Genomic DNA, 17,656 nt, shown 5'->3' with positions numbered 1-17,656 from the left:
GTCACAGAAAAAGTACTACAGATTTTAGTATTTCGAGGTAGAAACACAAGTTAGCAAAAATAAAACCTTTACTGGTTTTTCTCAATCATATATTTACCACCTTGGCAGCTTCTGGCTCTGATTGCAACTGTAGACATGCTGAAGTGTTGGACCTTGAAGATTTGATTGCTGTTCTTGTAATTGTAACACCTTCATTTTGTTAAAAAAATTATGTAAGATTTGCCACCTCATATGTAAATAATTACATATATCCTTATTGAGTTGTTTTTTAGAGAATGAGGATTGTGAAAGAATAAATATTTCTTTTTTTGTGTGACTTGAGTAATTTCACAAGAAGTATTTAATTTACTTTTACTTTTTTTCACTTGAAGAGTCATTTTTTAAAGAGTCCTTAGCACATCAAGCTTTTATGTATCCCTTACTGCAAATCTAAGGAATTCTTTCACAGTGTGACACTGTTGAATTCTTCAAGTATTTGACTATCAAATAACTGCTAAAATTGTGTTTTTTTTAAATAGCTCTTTGCCTTTGTGTAAACTCTGAAAAAAAATTATGCCAGCTTGGATAGACTTTAAAGTTAATGTCATCTTACTCTTTTTAATGAAACTGAATTTTAGTAGCAAACATAAGTATTTGTTTTGTACCCTTTATAGGCAGGTGGGACCCAATGAAAGAGGCTTAGAGCAGGTGCCTGGATTCAGGTTTCGTGACTCTAACTTTTAGACCTTAAAGTATGTTCCCCCTTAATTTCTTATCTTAAAATATAGAAGGTGATACCTACCCCACAGGACTTAAGAAAGTTCTAGAAGGATTACATTATTTCAGAAAATCACTGACAATATTGATGTTCAGTAAGTGGTAACAATCCCTACATAAAAACAAAAGTCCTGGAAACTTTTCTCCTACAAATCCAAGAACTTTTCAATCTTATAGCTTTAACCTTCTCAAACTTTACTTGAAATATTCTTACTACACCTTTTCACATGATTACTTGGAGACCTTAGGAAACTGGAAATTTTCAGATAAATTTAATTTTATGGGAACAGTATTTTTAAACCTGTGGCCTCATTAGGATTCTCCATGGAAACAGTTAGAGCTAAGCACGTTTCTTCCATAATTGTTTTTAAACCATACTATTATTTTAAAGTTGGAAATATGTACCACCTGTGGTCCGTGATTGAGCCCTGGTGGTACATAGTGGATTGTGATTGTGACTTGGTCTGCTAACTGCAAAGCCAATAGTTCAAACCCACCAGTCATTGCCATGGGACAAAGTTGAGGCTTTCTGTTCCTGTAAAGATACACAGCCTTAAACAACAAATGTCGCATTGGGTCTCTGAGTGAGGTTGGTTGGGGTTTGGTCATCAGTAGTTTAATTCAGGATCGATTTGTGCTGACATCAAGGCTCATAGCTGCCCCTAGAAGAACAGTGGGGGTGATGAATAGGCTGGCACAGGACCGGGCAGTGTTTTCCTCGGTTGTACACAGGGTTGCTATGAGTTGCAACTGACTCAACACCCCCTACCAACAACATCCAGTCTAGGGACCCTGGTGACACACTGATTAAAGCACCCAGCTGGTAACCAAAAGGCTGATGGTTCCAACCATCCAACTTTTGGTTTCTCCAGAAGTGAAAGATGCACAGACTGCTTCTGTAAAGATCTGCAGCTTTGGGAACCCTCCATCCTGTCAGGCCAGTGGGAATTGGAACCTGTTCAACGTTCATTGGGATTATCAAATCCACAAACTAAAATTCTTCCTAAATCTAAATTTTGAATCGAGATAAACTGGTAGTCCTCAGTGGTCCAATGAGCTGTGATGACACATAACAAGTCGTCCACTTGAAGACCTTGATCCTCCAGGAGAAAGGAAGGGCTGTCCCACTTGGGAAATATTGAGTAATCTAAACAGTCCCTGAGATATGTGCAGGGTCATCACATGTGATAAAATGGTTGCTTGGTTTCTATCTTGTATTAGAATCTTAAATGATTATAAATGTATCCAAAGTAGGAAAGATGTAAACATTTGGAACTTTGTCTTTGCCTCTTCCTAGTACTTTCAGAGAGTAAATGTATTGAATAAATTCTGTAAATATTTTTACAAGGTGACCAAGAAAATGACATACCTGAGTGTTTGTGTTTGTCACTGAAAGAGCAATTCCCAGATGACTCTTTTTATGCTGGTGCTATAGCTGGGACTTTTCTGTTCCTCTGTCGACTGTCACTGACGCCTGGAGACATACCTCTGTCTCAGGCGACAGTCTCTGATCGTAGTTGGCCCACTCTAAAGCATTGTCACAAATGTAAAATAGACTCAGAGCATCTGCCAAGATCTGCATTCTTCCCCGTGCTAGGCAGGAAGCATGTCCCCTGCCAGTAATCTAGGTAACCCCACACAATAGCTGCTCTAGAAAGGGAAGTAAATATCCTACTCCTCAATAGTGTGGGTGCCCCTTTTATGGAGGGGTGGGGGAGGTTGTATTTGTTTTCTTTTGCATAGATCACAACACTTTTTCAAAACCATACCTCCCAGGAGAGTTTAACTTACATTAATGAAATGATCAGGTATTGGTTGTATCCCCTGCTTTTTGTGAGTTAGCTTTACAGTGTTAGGAAAAACCTACTTTCGGACCTGTTTTCACTAACCGAAAAATTCCAGAGAGGATTTTCATTTGTACAACAAAAAGCAAAACGAGTGTTCAGTGTTTTTTTTGCAGTGGGCCTTTGAGAGGTTACAGTACCCTGAGTAGTGACATGACTGGGACACCAGAGTTCCCACCGTAGCTTTGAACTGTGCATGTGAATGCTATGGTACTGTTTTAGGTTTTATGTCCTTTGGTAGGCTTTTTGAGGGCTGGGGGTGGGGCTGAGAATGTGCAAACGCGTTTCCCATATAAATTAATGGTAATTGTTTCTTCGCTTTACAACCATTTCAGTTTAGGAAAGGTTTCATGGAATGCCCTCCTTTCAGATAGTGGGAAACCGTGCTAGATTATAAGCCCCTAGAAATCACCAGTCACACACAAAAAGGCCTGGTTACCACCCAGCAGTGCAAGTGTTCCCAAGCTCTCTAGATTGCAAGTGGGTCAGTTTGATGGTTTCCCTTTTCTTTTTCGTCTCTTCCGTTTCTTTGGCATGGCAAAAGAAGGTGATGATTGGTTTTGCTTTTCCGTTTTTTTCTAAAGCCACGTGATTTTATAATACCTCTATAAAATCAAACATTTTTTTCCTGGGGAAAAAAGTGTAGATTTATTATTATTATTTGCATTTAAAAGTTGCATGCTCTCTTGTATTGTATAACCTTTGGTTTATGCAGGAATATGCTGAATTTCAGTATCGGAGGAGGCACCGGCAGCAACGCCGCCGCGGAGACGTGCACAGCCTGCTCAGCCACCCACCGGACCCCGAGGAGCCAAGTGCTCACACTTCAGGTGCGCTCTCTGGCTGCCTGCGCGCCTGCCCAGGCCCCACAATCTCTTCACAATACTGGCCAGTCTCGATGTCCACCGAAGAATCTGACTCAGATAGCCAATAAAGATGAAATGCTTCTGTTCCTGCATGACACAGAAAAGCCTGAGCTGTAGAATCAGTCAGGCAGCACTGGGCACAGAAACCTTTCTCTGTTGCTGAGTAGCTTTGTAACTTAAGTCACTTAACCGTACTTAGTATTGGCTTCCTCCTTGTAACAGCAGTAGTAGTAATTCTGGCTTGTAATCGCACTGTGAGGATTAAATAATGCACACAAAAAAGTACAGTATGTAGCATCTAGTGAATGCTCAATAAACTATAACCATTGATACTGTTGTATTTATGGGTATTTTTTCCCTAACCGCTAAACATTCTTTTAAGGAGAAAACTTCTAGTACCAGAGATAAATTATTTTAACTATTCTAAGTTGAAGGGTGAACTTGTTTAATAGAAATCTTCTAACTAAATGAGCAGATCATTTTGAATAATGGAAGAGCACTGGGACTAAAGATGTGCTCTCCAGGCTTCTGTAGTCCCCACTTCATTAGTGTTGAGACACCTGAAAAGTACAGGGTCCTTAGTAGAGCTTGGTGTGGGGGTGGGGGGAATGAATAGTATCACTTATAAATAGAATTATCGTCCAAGCAAAATGTTTTGCAGCATCACAAATTAAAAATAATAGTGTTAGCTATTCAAAGGGGCTTCAAAACTTTCGTGGGAAATTTCTATTACCGTTTAATTTCATCTTTCCATGAACGTCTGAACCCCCTACATATATTGTTGCTCGTGGTGAGACATAGGTGAGACATGCCTGAAAGGTTTCGTGATCTTGTCAGCATGGATATTTACCAGCACTGAAAGAGAATTTACTAGTTTAGATTAAAAGGACATGTGGGAAGAGTAATAAATCTTGTCACTCAACTGTGTTTGGTACCAATTGCTTTGTAACAGATACCCCTGAGGGCGGCGGCAGCCGCAGAGCCAGCACGTCCGTCGTCAGTTCTGCGTCCATGAGCATGCTGCACAGCTCTTCCCTGCGGGACCACGCCCCGGCCAGTCGCTCGGAACACCAGGATTCTCTGCAGGTAGCCTTCCTGGCTGCCCTCGGTGCTCTGTCCTTTTGCACTTGCGTTGGCTAGCCCGCTTTCCTAGCTGCACTTTTACGGCTCCTCACCTTTCTTTCCTTTCAAAATATTTGTTTCCAATATATACCACAGGAAAAATTGTCTATGAGTTTTCCTTTCCTTTAGCATGGATAAGGAAAAAAATTATACTGACTAGATCAAATAATCATTCTGTGTAAGCAGAAGTAACATTGACTGTTTACAACAAAACCTGTGCATGCAGAACTCGACAGGATGACTTTGTTGCCCCCAGTCTCAAACGTCTCCTACTCTTGCCGCTGCCTTATTGCCACTTGTCTAGGACTTGTTTTCGTGGGGAAAGTTTGAGTTTTCCCTTTGCTGACAGGTTTCTACCTTAGGCAGGTTGTCTCTTTCGCAGGTCTTTCTGTATCTGTATAGGAGAACAATGGTAAATCTCACTGGATTCAATCGTTTTTCCTTTCATCAAACTTAAAAGTGGTCTTACTCTCTGTTGTCTCAGGCTCTGAGTTCTCTGGATGAAGATGATCCCAATATCCTTCTCGCAATACAGTTATCCCTGCAAGAGTCTGGACTAGTGATGGACGATGAAACCAGAGACTTCCTCAGTAATGAAGCGTCCTTAGGAGCTATAGGCACTTCTTTACCGTCCAGGTTGGACTCGGTCCCCAGGAGTACAGCTAGCCCTCGGGCTGCATTGAGCAGCTCGGAGCTCTTGGAACTTGGTGACAGCCTCATGAGACTAGGAGCAGAAAGTGACCCATTTTCAACTGACACCCTTAGTTCACACCCTCTCAGTGAGGCAAGAAGTGATTTCTACCCCTCGTCCAGTGATGCTGACTCCGCTGGCCTGGACAGTAACATGAATGACAATCTTCTTGGTAATATCATGGCTTGGTTTCATGACATGAACCCTCAGAGTATTGCCCTGATTCCTCCAGCAGCCACAGAAAGCAGTGCCAATTCCCAGCACCCCTGTGTCAAGGATGGGTCAGAAGGCATGAGGGATGTGGAAATGGTGCCACCAGAAGATTCAGAGTTTGAAGGTGCTGGTATAATAAGTGAAGGCAAAGGAGTCCAGATAGAAGAAGAAAATCTTTTGGAAGAAAATATTCTGACTGGGGAAGCAGCGTCTCAAGCTGGCAGCGGTGGCAACGAGGCAGCCGACAAGGGGGATGGTTCTGACATTTCCAGTCAAGCACCTCAGACCTCAAGTGACTGGCTCGAACAAGTACATTTAGTGTGAACTGCACAGCGTTGGGTTCTAGATGAATTGCAGGTACAGGCAGTATGCTAGGTGGAAGATGCTCCATAAAGACTTTGATCCGCTTAATTTCAACTAAATTAGAAACCACTGACCTTAGGATTGAATATAAAGGAGTTCCTTTGAATGGTAGCTTCATTTTAATTTTTGACCTTACAGGGGATTTCTTTTATATTTAATTGGATAGCTTTTGCCCTTACTTTTGCTGACAAAAAGTGCAAGAGTAAAAGAGAGACAAAAATGGAATAAATAGGTTATATGCCATCTCCTGAGAAAATTTACTTATCTACTTAGCTTAATATTGGCAATAGTCAAGTTGAATGTCTAAATTACAGGCTTATTCCTAATCCTTGGGTGGTTTTTCCTTTTAAAAAAAAGTTTGCGTTGTTCTAGGAGTTCACATGAACAGTCCTAATAACATTTAGTTCCTCAGTCTCTCTGTGCTCGTCCATAACTTTCTTTTGTGTCCGAGAAGTGTGGCTGCTTCTCTTTAGTGCTGCATCCACCACAGTGTAATAATTTTTAACTGTCCTTTGAGTCCAACATTTATTTCCTGTTTATTTACAGTCCAGGTGTGCCAAACTCTGACTAGTGCGCTGACTAGCAAGTGTGCTCACGTGTGCAGTGTTCAAGAGTGCTCCAAAGCACTTTTGCCATTCTGGGAGTAAACGGTGCCACTTGGTAGCAGTGATATTTCAAAATTTAATGGGCTTTTGTTGCCATGGAGACTGCATTTAAATAAATGTAGCCTGTAGCTTAAGTTAACTAAACCTAATGCTGCTGTTAAAAAGTTTATTTTAATATTAAAATACAGTTGATTAGCAACAGCGGTGCTGTATTTAAAGACACTTTATTGGAACTGCACTCATAGCTCCTTGTCTTCACAGTTTTACAGTGCATTCTCATTACTATTGGGTGCAATTACTTTTAATGGTGTTTTATAAAGTAGAAAAAAGTGGAGTTTTCATGAGTTGTAGTAAATCCCACACTGAAAAAATTCAATCAAACATCTTGCGCAACATGTTACTGTGCCTTTGCCTAACCTAAATGGATAGTTGCCAGTTAAATAAGTGAGTAATTCAGATTTCAATGTCTCTTCTGAAGTAACTATGCCATGAATTGCAAAGACCTCCATGAAACCACCCATGGCCTTGCCTTTACAGTCAACATAACAACTAAATGTGCAATTGGTTTGTTTGCCTAAATCGCAAATGCTGAGATGTGTTTGTTCCATTGCACAATACTCATTTGCTGTGTGATTACTGTTAAGTGTTTAAAACAAAAAAAACCTTCCTAGTTATCAGTGTCTTACTGTGAAGAAAATACTGGTCTTAGTTGTAATTAAGATAAAATGGTACAGTGTGTAATTAAAACTAGAGTGAACTGTTGGAATGGCTGTTTTACTTACATATTATCAAAACTAGCATAACATAAGCAAAATAGATAAACAACACTCCATTTAATGTTTTGCCACATTGTTAACAGAAATCTACATACACCAAAATTTTAGTACTGAGTTTGAGTTTGTACAGGCAAGTCCTGATCTGGGTCAAAGGCTGTATTAGTATTGATGATACCCACTTGAATTGTGATTATGGTTTCTGAATACTTTTTTTTTCAAACCCTGTTTTGAAATATTCTTTTACTTTAAATTCATATGGTTCAGACATTATATTAGAGTGTTTAATATTCCCCAGATTCTCTTAAGAGAAATTGTGTAGGCGTTGCTCCTCCATTATGGGTATCACAAGTCCACGCCCATTTTATCTCCCCAGTTACCAAAAGCATTGTTCCCAATTCCTATTAAAGCTAGTTGGGGGGGATTAATGTTATCTACAGTGTATTACTGTATTAACTGAAATAGTCCTTTCAAGTGTTTGTTGTTACAAATTTATTTTGCATTAAAAATACCAACACCACTAAGTGTTTAGACCCAGTTGTAACTTTTCAATTGGAAGAGTGGGTGTCACCCCCTGGGACAGCTTGTGTAGCTGCAGGAAGGTGGAAAGCGTGCTCTGGGTCAAGCTGGGGGGTCCAGGCGGCCTAGCACCTGATGCAGTACCCTTTGTTTCTGTGTCCTTCTTCTTGAGCATGGACGTGATCATTATCCAGTTTGTATTTCCTTGGTACATATTTTAAAGACAATGTAGTCACTGACTTTACAATTCAGAAATAAAGTTTGGCAAAGCCTATTTTGTAAACAAGTTAATTTTATAATGTAAAAGAAAAAGAAAATATACTCTAACCTTGACTTGTTATTTGCACTTTCATAGTCTATACTTGATACATTCCCACTTTATATACAGTAGGATTCTACAACCTTGTAGATGTTTGGCCAAATGAATGCTGTTAATAATATGTAAAATTTTTTGATTAAACATTTATTACTTAAACTACTTATTTTGTCTCCTTACATTATGGATTTTGTTTAAACCCAATCAAGAAGCTTAATTTTCTTCTAATGAAATTCCCTCCAATATGATGGGATTAATTTGATTCTTGCATAAAATTTATTACTGCCTAATATTTTTATATTAGACCAATTATTGAGTATGTTCTACCCCAGCAAAAAGCACCAAATCCCTACCTGCTATTTTGTTAAAACACTGTGACCTAGGTCCTCATTTTATTTTCACTCCTGCTTTCAGAAGCAAATGTTATGATTTTTCCTTCAAATCTCTAATGGAAACACAAAGATGAAAGTGATTTTTCAGATATGTTTTGTGGAATTGCTTAGAGCCGAAGGCCCTTATGCTGTGCGGCATGAATAGGAGCACCTACCTTTCTACTAATGTTACTGTTCTTTCCCATCTGAGTTCCCAAACCAGCCCTGGACATCTGAAATCCGGCGCACTCACACACCGTCCAGGGGCTTCATGGGGTTACCAGTGATCCTGGAGGGTCATGTAGGTTTATGTACGGCTGTTACTGTGTTCACTTTGAACATGACCACCAATGTCCATATGTTGGATTATCTTTCAAATGCTGCTGTTTATTGCAGTTACTGATCTTATTCCCTCCCCCACAACATTGTCAAGTTACCATTATAAGTTAAAATCCAAGACTTACTGAAGTGTGGCCATAATTTGGAGACAGTGTGACCTTGAAAAGTAAAAATAAAAGTTTAGAAGTTAAGTTGAAATACATACTTTTAGGTGTTACTGTTGTTTGTTTGGGTTTTTTTTTTTTTTTTGGCTGAAATTAAAACTCCAATAGGAAAAACACGTTCTTATGCTTGGTTTTTGGCACGAGTACTAATTTTTTTCTCAGGATTGATCAATGTATGTGCTTAGTGGATCTTCCCTTTAACAACAACATATTACTGTATGTCAGTTGCAAACCTCACCCATAAGTGGATCTTGCTAAATTGTATGGTGTAGCAGTCTACTTTAGAAAAGAAAGCTGGACCAAAAGAGCTTTGCTTCTCTGTTCTCCTTAGGACTGCAGGTGAGCTGCCAGCCTGAGTGGTAGCCAAACTACTGAGAGAGTGCTCTCTAGTCTTTGAAAGGAAAATGTTGAAAACACATTGATCAAGCTATGTATCATCGTGACCAGCTTTAAGGGGGCATTTGCAAAAAGTTCATGGAAAAAGTCCCCTCCTTTTTAGTCTCCATTTCCCCATGAACTCTATGAACCCCCCTCATATCTCATTAACACAAATTTAGATAGATAGATTAATCATGAATAACATAAAGTATGTTTCTCTTGCTTGGAGAGAGGCAGTCTTCTTGGGTCTCTGTTCCTACACATTTCGTTGGGAGTCTGAGACTTCAAACCATGACCACGATTTTTGACATGTATCATTTCTTAGGGTGTATTGCAGCCAGTTTCCGTGAGGACAAAGAGCAGGCTTGCTAGTGCTCGCTATAAAAGCAGTGGACTCCTCCTGCGTGGGTGCCTCGGGTGTCCTGCAAACCCTGCACGTGGCGCTCGTCGGGACCCATCGAACTCCCACGGAACTGGGGGAAGAGACATTGACCCACATCAGCTGCTGTCCTTGCTGCTCTGCCACAAGTGTGCCGTCCTTTGTCGCGGAGCCAGGAGTCTTGTGTGTTCTGTTAGTGTCCGTGAAACTGTGATGGGCTGACTTACTGGTTTGTATGTAGGGTAAATCCTAGACCTGACCTTTTTCAGAATTAGGATGGCCTGGAGGCAGGCACAGCATTTTCTGACAGAGGAATCAGGGACCAGGTTGAGGAATACAAGAAGAATCCCTGGGATTCTGGTAACAAATGTTCCCATCCAAGGTGAAATGAGTAAGGGGATGGGAGGGAAGGAAGGGTTCTTCACTGTCCAGCCTATTAAAGTCAATGTTTAGAGACTCTCGAAACAAAAAAAAAACTAACACTACTAAGTATGTTTAGTGAAATTTCCAACTACCAGATCAACATCAGATCAAATTGTTCTGACAGGTTAGCAACGAATTCCTGGATTTTGAAATTAAATGTACAATACCATTTATAATTACTCATAAAAATGAAGAGATATATTTAGTAAAATTAGTATATTGCTATATCTTGGAAGTGATGTACTGGACTTGTATCCTGAAAATTACAAAACACAAATGAAATATGTAAGATCCAAATAGACACACTGTGTTCATGGATTGGAAGACTCAGTAAAGATGTCAATTTTCCCCAAGTTGATCTACAGGCTTAATGCAATTTTTCCTAAAAACCTCACATGATATTTTCTGGAAATAGATGATTATTTTAATATTTTAATGAATGCCAAATGAGCAAGAATAGCTAAAACGATTATGAAAAAGAAAAGTAAGATGGTATGAATCATCCTTCCCAATTCCAAGATTTAACGTAGCCAGAGTAATCAACAGTATGGAGATGACAAAGACAGACATAAATTAATGGAATAAAGATACGAACTCAGAACTAGCCCACAATGGCATCACCACCTGTTTCCTTATCAAGTCACAAACAGTGCAATGGAGTAAGGAAAGTTTTCAACAAAAGGTGTTGCAGCTGTTGCATATTCTTAAGCAAAAATATGAATCTTGACCTAAACCTCACCTCTTACACAAAAAAACAAACTCAAAATGGCCAATGAATTTAAATGTAAAATTAGAATGCTTTTAGAGTTAAAAATAGGAAGTCTTTGGGCTCTGGGACTAAGCAAACAATTCTTAGCCTCGACATCAAAAGTATGCATGATCCATAAAAGGAAAAATTGATAAATTGGACTTCATCAAAATTGAAAACTTTTTCTCTGTAAAAGGCCCTATAAAGATGAAGAAATGGGCAAACTACAGACTGGGAGAAGTGTTACAAACCACATACCTGACAAAAGACTCATGACTAGAATACATGAAGAAATCTCGGCTTTGCAGATGACGGCGCTTGAATTTATTCTTGTCTGGTCTGGTTGTGGCCAGCCATGGTCAACCCTGGACCACGTCTCTTCAAGCTGTTTGCAGACAATGTTCCAAAGACAGCAAAAAACTTCCTTGCCCTGAGCACCGGGGAGAAAGGATTTGGTGATAAAGAATCCTGCCTTCACAGAATCATTCCTAGGTGTACATGCCAGGGTCATGACTTCACACACCATGGGGCAGTGGTGGCAAGTCCACCTGTAGAGAGCAATTTGGTGATGAGAACTTCATCCTGAAGCACACAGGTCCTGGCATCCTGTCCATGGCAAACGCTGGGCACATACAAGCGCTGCCCAGTTTTTATCTGCCCCACTCAGACGGGATGGTTGATGGCAAGCACAGGGTCTTTGGTGAACAATGGACGCCATGGGGCGTTTGCATCCAAGACTGGCAAGACCAGGAGGAAGCTCACCATTGCTGACTGTAAACAACGCCACTAAATGTGATGTGGATTTCATGTTTTATCTGAAGCGCCAGACCATTCCTGTGTAGCTCGGGAAATCACCCTTCGACCCACCCCCCCCCCACCCCAGTGCGCTTGGAAAGTTTATGATGATGAAATGAAAGCTTAACAGTAAAAAATGTTAAAGGACTCTCAAAACTCAATAAAACAATCCAGTAGAACATGGGTAGAAAATGTGAAGAAATATTTTACTGAAGAAAATCTATGAATGAAATTATCACAGGGAAAGACGTTCAATTATTATCCACCAGAGAAATGCATATTGAAACCGCAATGAAATATCACTACACACCAGAATGATTAAAATGTTAGTGTCGACATCAAATTCTAGTGAGGTTAGAGAAGAAATGCTTCGCTAACAGATTGCTAGAGGAATGTAAAGTGATGAAATAATTTGGTGGTATTAGGTACATCAAGATAGTTCAGACTCTGCAACCCTGTGTGAACAGAAAGACTGCACCATCCTCACAGTTGTTTTAATTGAACCCATTGCCGCAGCCCCTGAATCAATCCATTACATTGAGGGTCTTCCTCTTTTGCTGACCCTCAAACATGATGTCCTCTACAGGGCTGGTAGCTCCTGATAACATGTCCCGAGTATGTGAGATAAAATCTCATCACCTCACTTCTAAGGAGCATTCTGGCTGTACGTCTTTCCAGAAGGGTTTGTTGTTCTGGCAGTCCCCAACCCAAGAAAACCAACTCACGGCATCAAATCAATTCTGACTCGTAGTGACCCTATAGGACAGGGTAGAGCAGCTCCTGTGGGTTTCCAAGACTAAATCTTTACTCAAGTAGAAAGCTTCATCTTTCTCCCATGGAGCAGCTGGTGAGTTGGAACCGTTGACCTTGTGGTAATTCACTACACCAGGTTTCCTCGGGCAGCCCGTGGTAGGATCCCTAATAAAAATCTAAGCATGTGCTTATCATATGGCCAAGTAATGCATTCCATGAAATTTTCATAGAGATGAAAAGGTATGTGTTCATTAAAAAACTGTTCATATAAAAATCTTTACACAACTGTGTACAGTAATAAGAAAACGCCCCCCAAAAACCGGAAAACTACCAAAATGTCTACAGTGGGTCAGTGGCCTACTGGCACATCCGCGCGATGGAGCGCTACTCGGCACAGAAAAGGGCCAAACAGCTCCTAAGTGCAACGACTTGGATAGATTTCAAGGGCATTATACTAGCCAATCTCAAAAGCTCACACACTGTGTTCCATTTATACAATGTTTTCAAGATGATAAAGCAATAGGACAAATTAATGGGTGTCAGAACTTAAGAGTTGGGGGCAGGAAGTTGTACATGACTATAAAAGGAGATCTGTGTGGTGATGAAATAGAATATGGAACTCAGAAATACCTTGGTGAGGGTCACAGCTACATGAGTGTACATGTGAGGAAAATTGGTGGGGACAGTAGAGACATGCCGATATCTGTTTCCTGGTTTTGATATATAGGTAATCACCAGCTTACCACGTATTCAGGTTGTGATGGTCCACACTTAGGACGGCAGGATTTTGTTTATGATTTTTTTGAGGTGGTGCATCTCAGGAATACGTAGTGTATACAGTATCGCAGCATGCAATTTGCTGGTATAATTTCCAGGTGTTCACTCACTGATGATGTGGGGGTTTTTTATTAAATACTTTTATTGAAGGCTCATACAACTCATCACAATCCATACATGCATCCATTGAATCAAGCATATTTGTACATATGTTGCCATCATCATTTTCAAAACATTTTCTTTCTACTTGAGCCCTTGATATCAGCTCACTTTCCCCTCCCCCCTCTATCCTCCCTCTCCCTCTCTCATGAACCCTTGATAAATTATAAATCATTATTTTCATTTCTTATACTGACCAATGTTTTCCTTCACCCACTTTTCTATTGTTCATCCCCGTCGAATGTTTTTATATGTAATGTTCCCAGTTCCCAGGCAAAGATCAGATTTATAAAGATATTAGTAATATAAGGAAATAATACAAACCCTGCCTGCCCCCTCAAAATAAGAATTCTACTTAACATCAGGAACCTCCTGTACGTGGAGTTGCTGCATTAAGTTGGGACTGTGTGCATTATGGAAGAGGGAATTATTGGAGGGGAGTGGGTGAGGTATATGGGATCTCTGTACTGCCTTGCAATTTCCTGTGAATCTACTCATGCCAAATAAAAAAATTGAAACCAAAGCAGGTGGCTGACTGGACTCACTTTCGGCACTTGCTGGCACCCACTGTTCAGAGTGGACCTACCACCATTTGTTCGTGACAGCAGTGTCAAGTACACGCCACGGCGTTTTGGCCAGTGCGCTCTAAGCACTGCACGAACCAGCCTTCAACATGATTTGTTTCCTCAAGGTCAACTTGTATAGGTAGAGGGAGGTGCTCATCCCATCATGACAAAGACTACCTCATGCCTAAGACTACTCACTTGGAATAATATGAAGAGCAAAAGTAAATTATAGGCCCAACATCCATAGGCATCCTAGAAAACATAGCCCAAAGCCGCCTGTGGATCCTGTTTCCTGGGTTTATAATCCTGTGTCACTCTTGTGGGCACCTCATGTTGATTTACAAATGTACAATGTATCTTGATTTTAACCCACTTCTGACAAATGTTTGTAGGGGGATTCTCTTCCCCCAAAGACACCTTTCTAAAACTGAGAGTTAGCCTACACATTTGCTAGACTGATCCTAAGAACTAGGTCTTGCTCAGAACCCTAACCAAAGAAGTCACAAGATCATCATAGAAGCATTAGAATTGCCTTTAATCTAGTCACTACCAGTAGGTAAGCAGTCACAGGAGGCTCACAACAGGCTGACCGTGATCTGAGCAGTGCTGAGGACAGAAATGCCCAGTGCCCTGCTGGGACAGCAGACACTTAAATGAAGAAAGAAATTGGCCATTATATCACTATTCACATGAAGGTTTTCTGGATGCCAAGGAAAATTGACAAAATCTCCCCAAATATGTATTTGCTTTCTCCTATGAAACGGGTTTGTGTTTGTTCCCGAGCCTCTGGCAAGAATACACACGGAAATGTTTGTCCAAGCATCACACCCAGGCACTTAGAAGCATCCGCCCAGGTTCTTGGTGAGGGGTTGATGGTCCCTTTTTCTTTGACTACTTGCTCTCATCTTGAGGCTAAGCCCATACTCCAGCACTTTTCTGGTGGTACTAAAGAGGTTAGAAACACAATGAAAAAATAGACCAGGTGAGAAGCTAATTTCAGAATATGGTTTTGTGTTTTCTGTTTTAACATTAGATGGGTTTTATTTTGTTTTTACCCCACTGCTCACTGGTTCCAGTGCCCCAGAGTGGACCATTTTTATTTTGGTAGACCTTACACATTCAGAAGGGAACCTTGGTGATGTAGTGGATTACTCATTGGCTGCTAGCCATATAGTCAACTGTTCAAACCACCAGCTCCACACGCAAGAACCGAGGCTTTCTGCTCCCATAAGGATTTACAGCCTTGGAAACCCCAGGGGCAGTTCTGCTCAATGGCAGTGAGTTTGGGTTTATACATTCAGAAGGATCCCTGGTGGCAGTGCCACAAGGTCAGCAGCTCAAACTCACCATCTGCTCCAAAGGGGAAAGATGAAGCTCTTTCCCATAAGGATCTATCGTCTCAGAATTCCTGAGCAAGGTCGCCATGAGCTGGATTTGACTTGATGGCTGTGGGATTGGGTTTTCATTGGGTTTACATATTTAAAGAAGGGGAAGGACGGCTCTAAGAATGTGTTGCTGGATATAAAAATAACCCTGTGGGGTAAGGCAAGCCCATAACTTGGGCAGCTTCTCCAAATCCTCATGAGTTCAAGACAGGAAGAGCGGTTTTCTAAAAATGCATGAGGTTAGAAATATCAATACTTAGAAATTGTCATGGAAATTCCAACAATCTTTCTGACTTTTGAATCTAAGACTCCCAAGTGTTAGCCAGAAAGGAGTGGAGACAGTCTGAAACAATGGGTGAACAAAAAGCCAAGTGTTATGTGACTGTATAGTATGTGAATTTCCATTCCAATATGTTGCATGAGATCGATAAATCACTTGTTTAGAAGTGATGCTTAATGATAAATAGTTCTAGAGAAACCAGAAGAGTCCATCCAGACGCCCATCTGAACCACTACCAATCCATCCATGCCAGAGTGGCAAGATGGCGACTCCTGGCAGCCTCGTGTACCAGAGCAGAAGTGTGCTTCCAAAAGGTTTCAGTGGCAGGTATTTGGACGTACACCATGCACTTCTAAGGCCCCTCCAAATGGTTTAAAGCCGTTTTGTTTCACAGCAGAGCTTTTTAACCATTTGCCACAGCTACTGCTTTTTGTTTTTTTACATTTTTAATATTTATTCCAGACAAGGGACTTCTCTGGGAACACGTAGATTGCTGGAGAAAGGAGCAAAATAAAGAAGCTATGCAGAATAAATTCTATTGATCATGAAAGCAAAATGCTGTCGTTTCCAGGAGTTAGTCTTTAAAATGGAGACATAATATATGTGCTCTATATGGCCTGTTTAAGGAGCCAGGGTGGCAATAGCCAGAGGAGCCCTTGAGGTGCAATGGTCAGTGGTTCAAACCTTCCAGCCACTGCAGAGGAGAAAGATGAGCTTTTCAGTTTCCATTAAGATTCACATCCGTGGTCATGCTATACCGGTACATATGTACATCGGTACAGATAAGAGCCTTCAACACATGGGAACCAGGACAGACAAACGCCTCAGAAACAGTAGTGGGACTAGTGATACCATGAGGGGAGGTTGGGGGGAAGTAGGAAAAAGGGAGAACCAATAGCAAGGATGGATGTACAACACACACACCCTCCCCCAAGGGGGATGAACAACAGAAACTCAGGTGATGGGAGACAGCAGAAGGTGTAACATAAGAAAACAATAAAATATAATTTGTCAAGGGTTCACGGGGGGGGGGGCAAAAAGCACTGATACCAAGGGCTCAAGTAAAAAGATAACGTTTTGGAAATGATGGCAACATATGTACAAGTTTGCTTGATATAATTGATTTATGGATTATGATACCTGTAAGAGCCAACAAACATTTTTTACATCCCTGGAAACTCTAGGGTCTCTCCTCTGCCCCCTAAGGTCGCTATGAGGAAGAATCAGCTTGATTTCAAGAATCAGGCCTTGATTTCAGTGGGATTTGGAGGGAGTGGCAGTAGGTAAGCACTCCACTCCACTGCTAACTGGCCACTCACAGAGAAAAGACTTGGCAGTGTGCTTCTACAAACGTTTACAGCCTGGGACACGGGAGGTTCTGCCCTGTCCTGTAGGCTGACGAAGGGTAGGAACTGACTCAGCAGAAATGGGTTTGTGCTGGTGGCAATGGTTGAGCGCACAGCCGCTAGTCATGTCTCTCCGTGTAAGCAGACTCAAGGCTCCTCAGGAGAAAAGACCTAGCCATCACCTCACTGCCCTTGAGGCAATTCCAATGCACGATGACCCTAGAGGACAGAGTAGCACTGCCCATGTAGGGTTCAGAGGCCATAACTCTATAGGAGCAAAAGGCCTCGTTGTGCCCTGCAGACGGCCTAGTAAGTTCAAACTGCTGACTCGATGGTTAGCAGTCCAAGCTGGAACCCACTGCGCTCCTTGGGCTCCTTTCCCAGAGAGATTGCCACCTAGGAAACACGACGGAGTGGGGGTGGGGTTATTAGAGAGGTGCAACCACCCAGAAATGCCTCAGAAGACACGTCTGGCAATCTGCTTCCAAAAAGCCTCGGTCAGTGTGAGGCATGTGAGATAGTTAAGGTGTAGTGTGCCAACCTGGCCGATAAACACATGTGGGATTAATTGAAGGGCAGGGAGATAAATGGCTCAGTGAGCCTCGCCTTTCGAGTTCTTGGGTCTCTTGCTTTGTCATGGTCGGACCAGGGTGTAGCTGCCTTAGCCAGTTCTCTGCTTCAGTTGGCAAGGCTCACATCCTGCAAGACATCCCCAAAGAGAAGCC

At 41.3% G+C, this 17,656-nt stretch overlaps 1 protein-coding gene across 4 annotated transcripts in view; it reads left to right on the top strand.

Moving 5' to 3' along the window:
• The window catches only part of ANKIB1 (ankyrin repeat and IBR domain containing 1), a 180,876-nt gene extending 172,646 nt beyond the window's left edge, over positions 1–8,230 (top strand). For 3 of the 4 annotated variants that reach the window (XM_075558424.1, XM_075558423.1, XM_075558421.1), the window contains 3 exons: positions 3,316–3,430; positions 4,419–4,552; positions 5,073–8,230. In XM_075558424.1, the coding sequence (XP_075414539.1) occupies positions 3,316–3,430; positions 4,419–4,552; positions 5,073–5,816 (993 nt within the window). In that variant the 3' untranslated portion in view covers positions 5,817–8,230. The remainder of the gene's footprint in view (positions 1–3,315; positions 3,431–4,418; positions 4,553–5,072) is intronic. The other variant, XM_075558422.1, reaches the window with a different exon arrangement.
• Positions 8,231–17,656: the final 9,426 nt, after the last annotated feature.

The sequence above is a fragment of the Tenrec ecaudatus genome, chromosome 9 (assembly GCF_050624435.1).
Source record: "Tenrec ecaudatus isolate mTenEca1 chromosome 9, mTenEca1.hap1, whole genome shotgun sequence".
In the NCBI taxonomy this organism is placed as follows: Eukaryota; Metazoa; Chordata; class Mammalia; order Afrosoricida; family Tenrecidae; genus Tenrec; species Tenrec ecaudatus.
The sequence above is the reverse complement of the archived record's forward strand: the minus strand, read 5'-3'. Positions and strand labels throughout refer to the sequence as shown.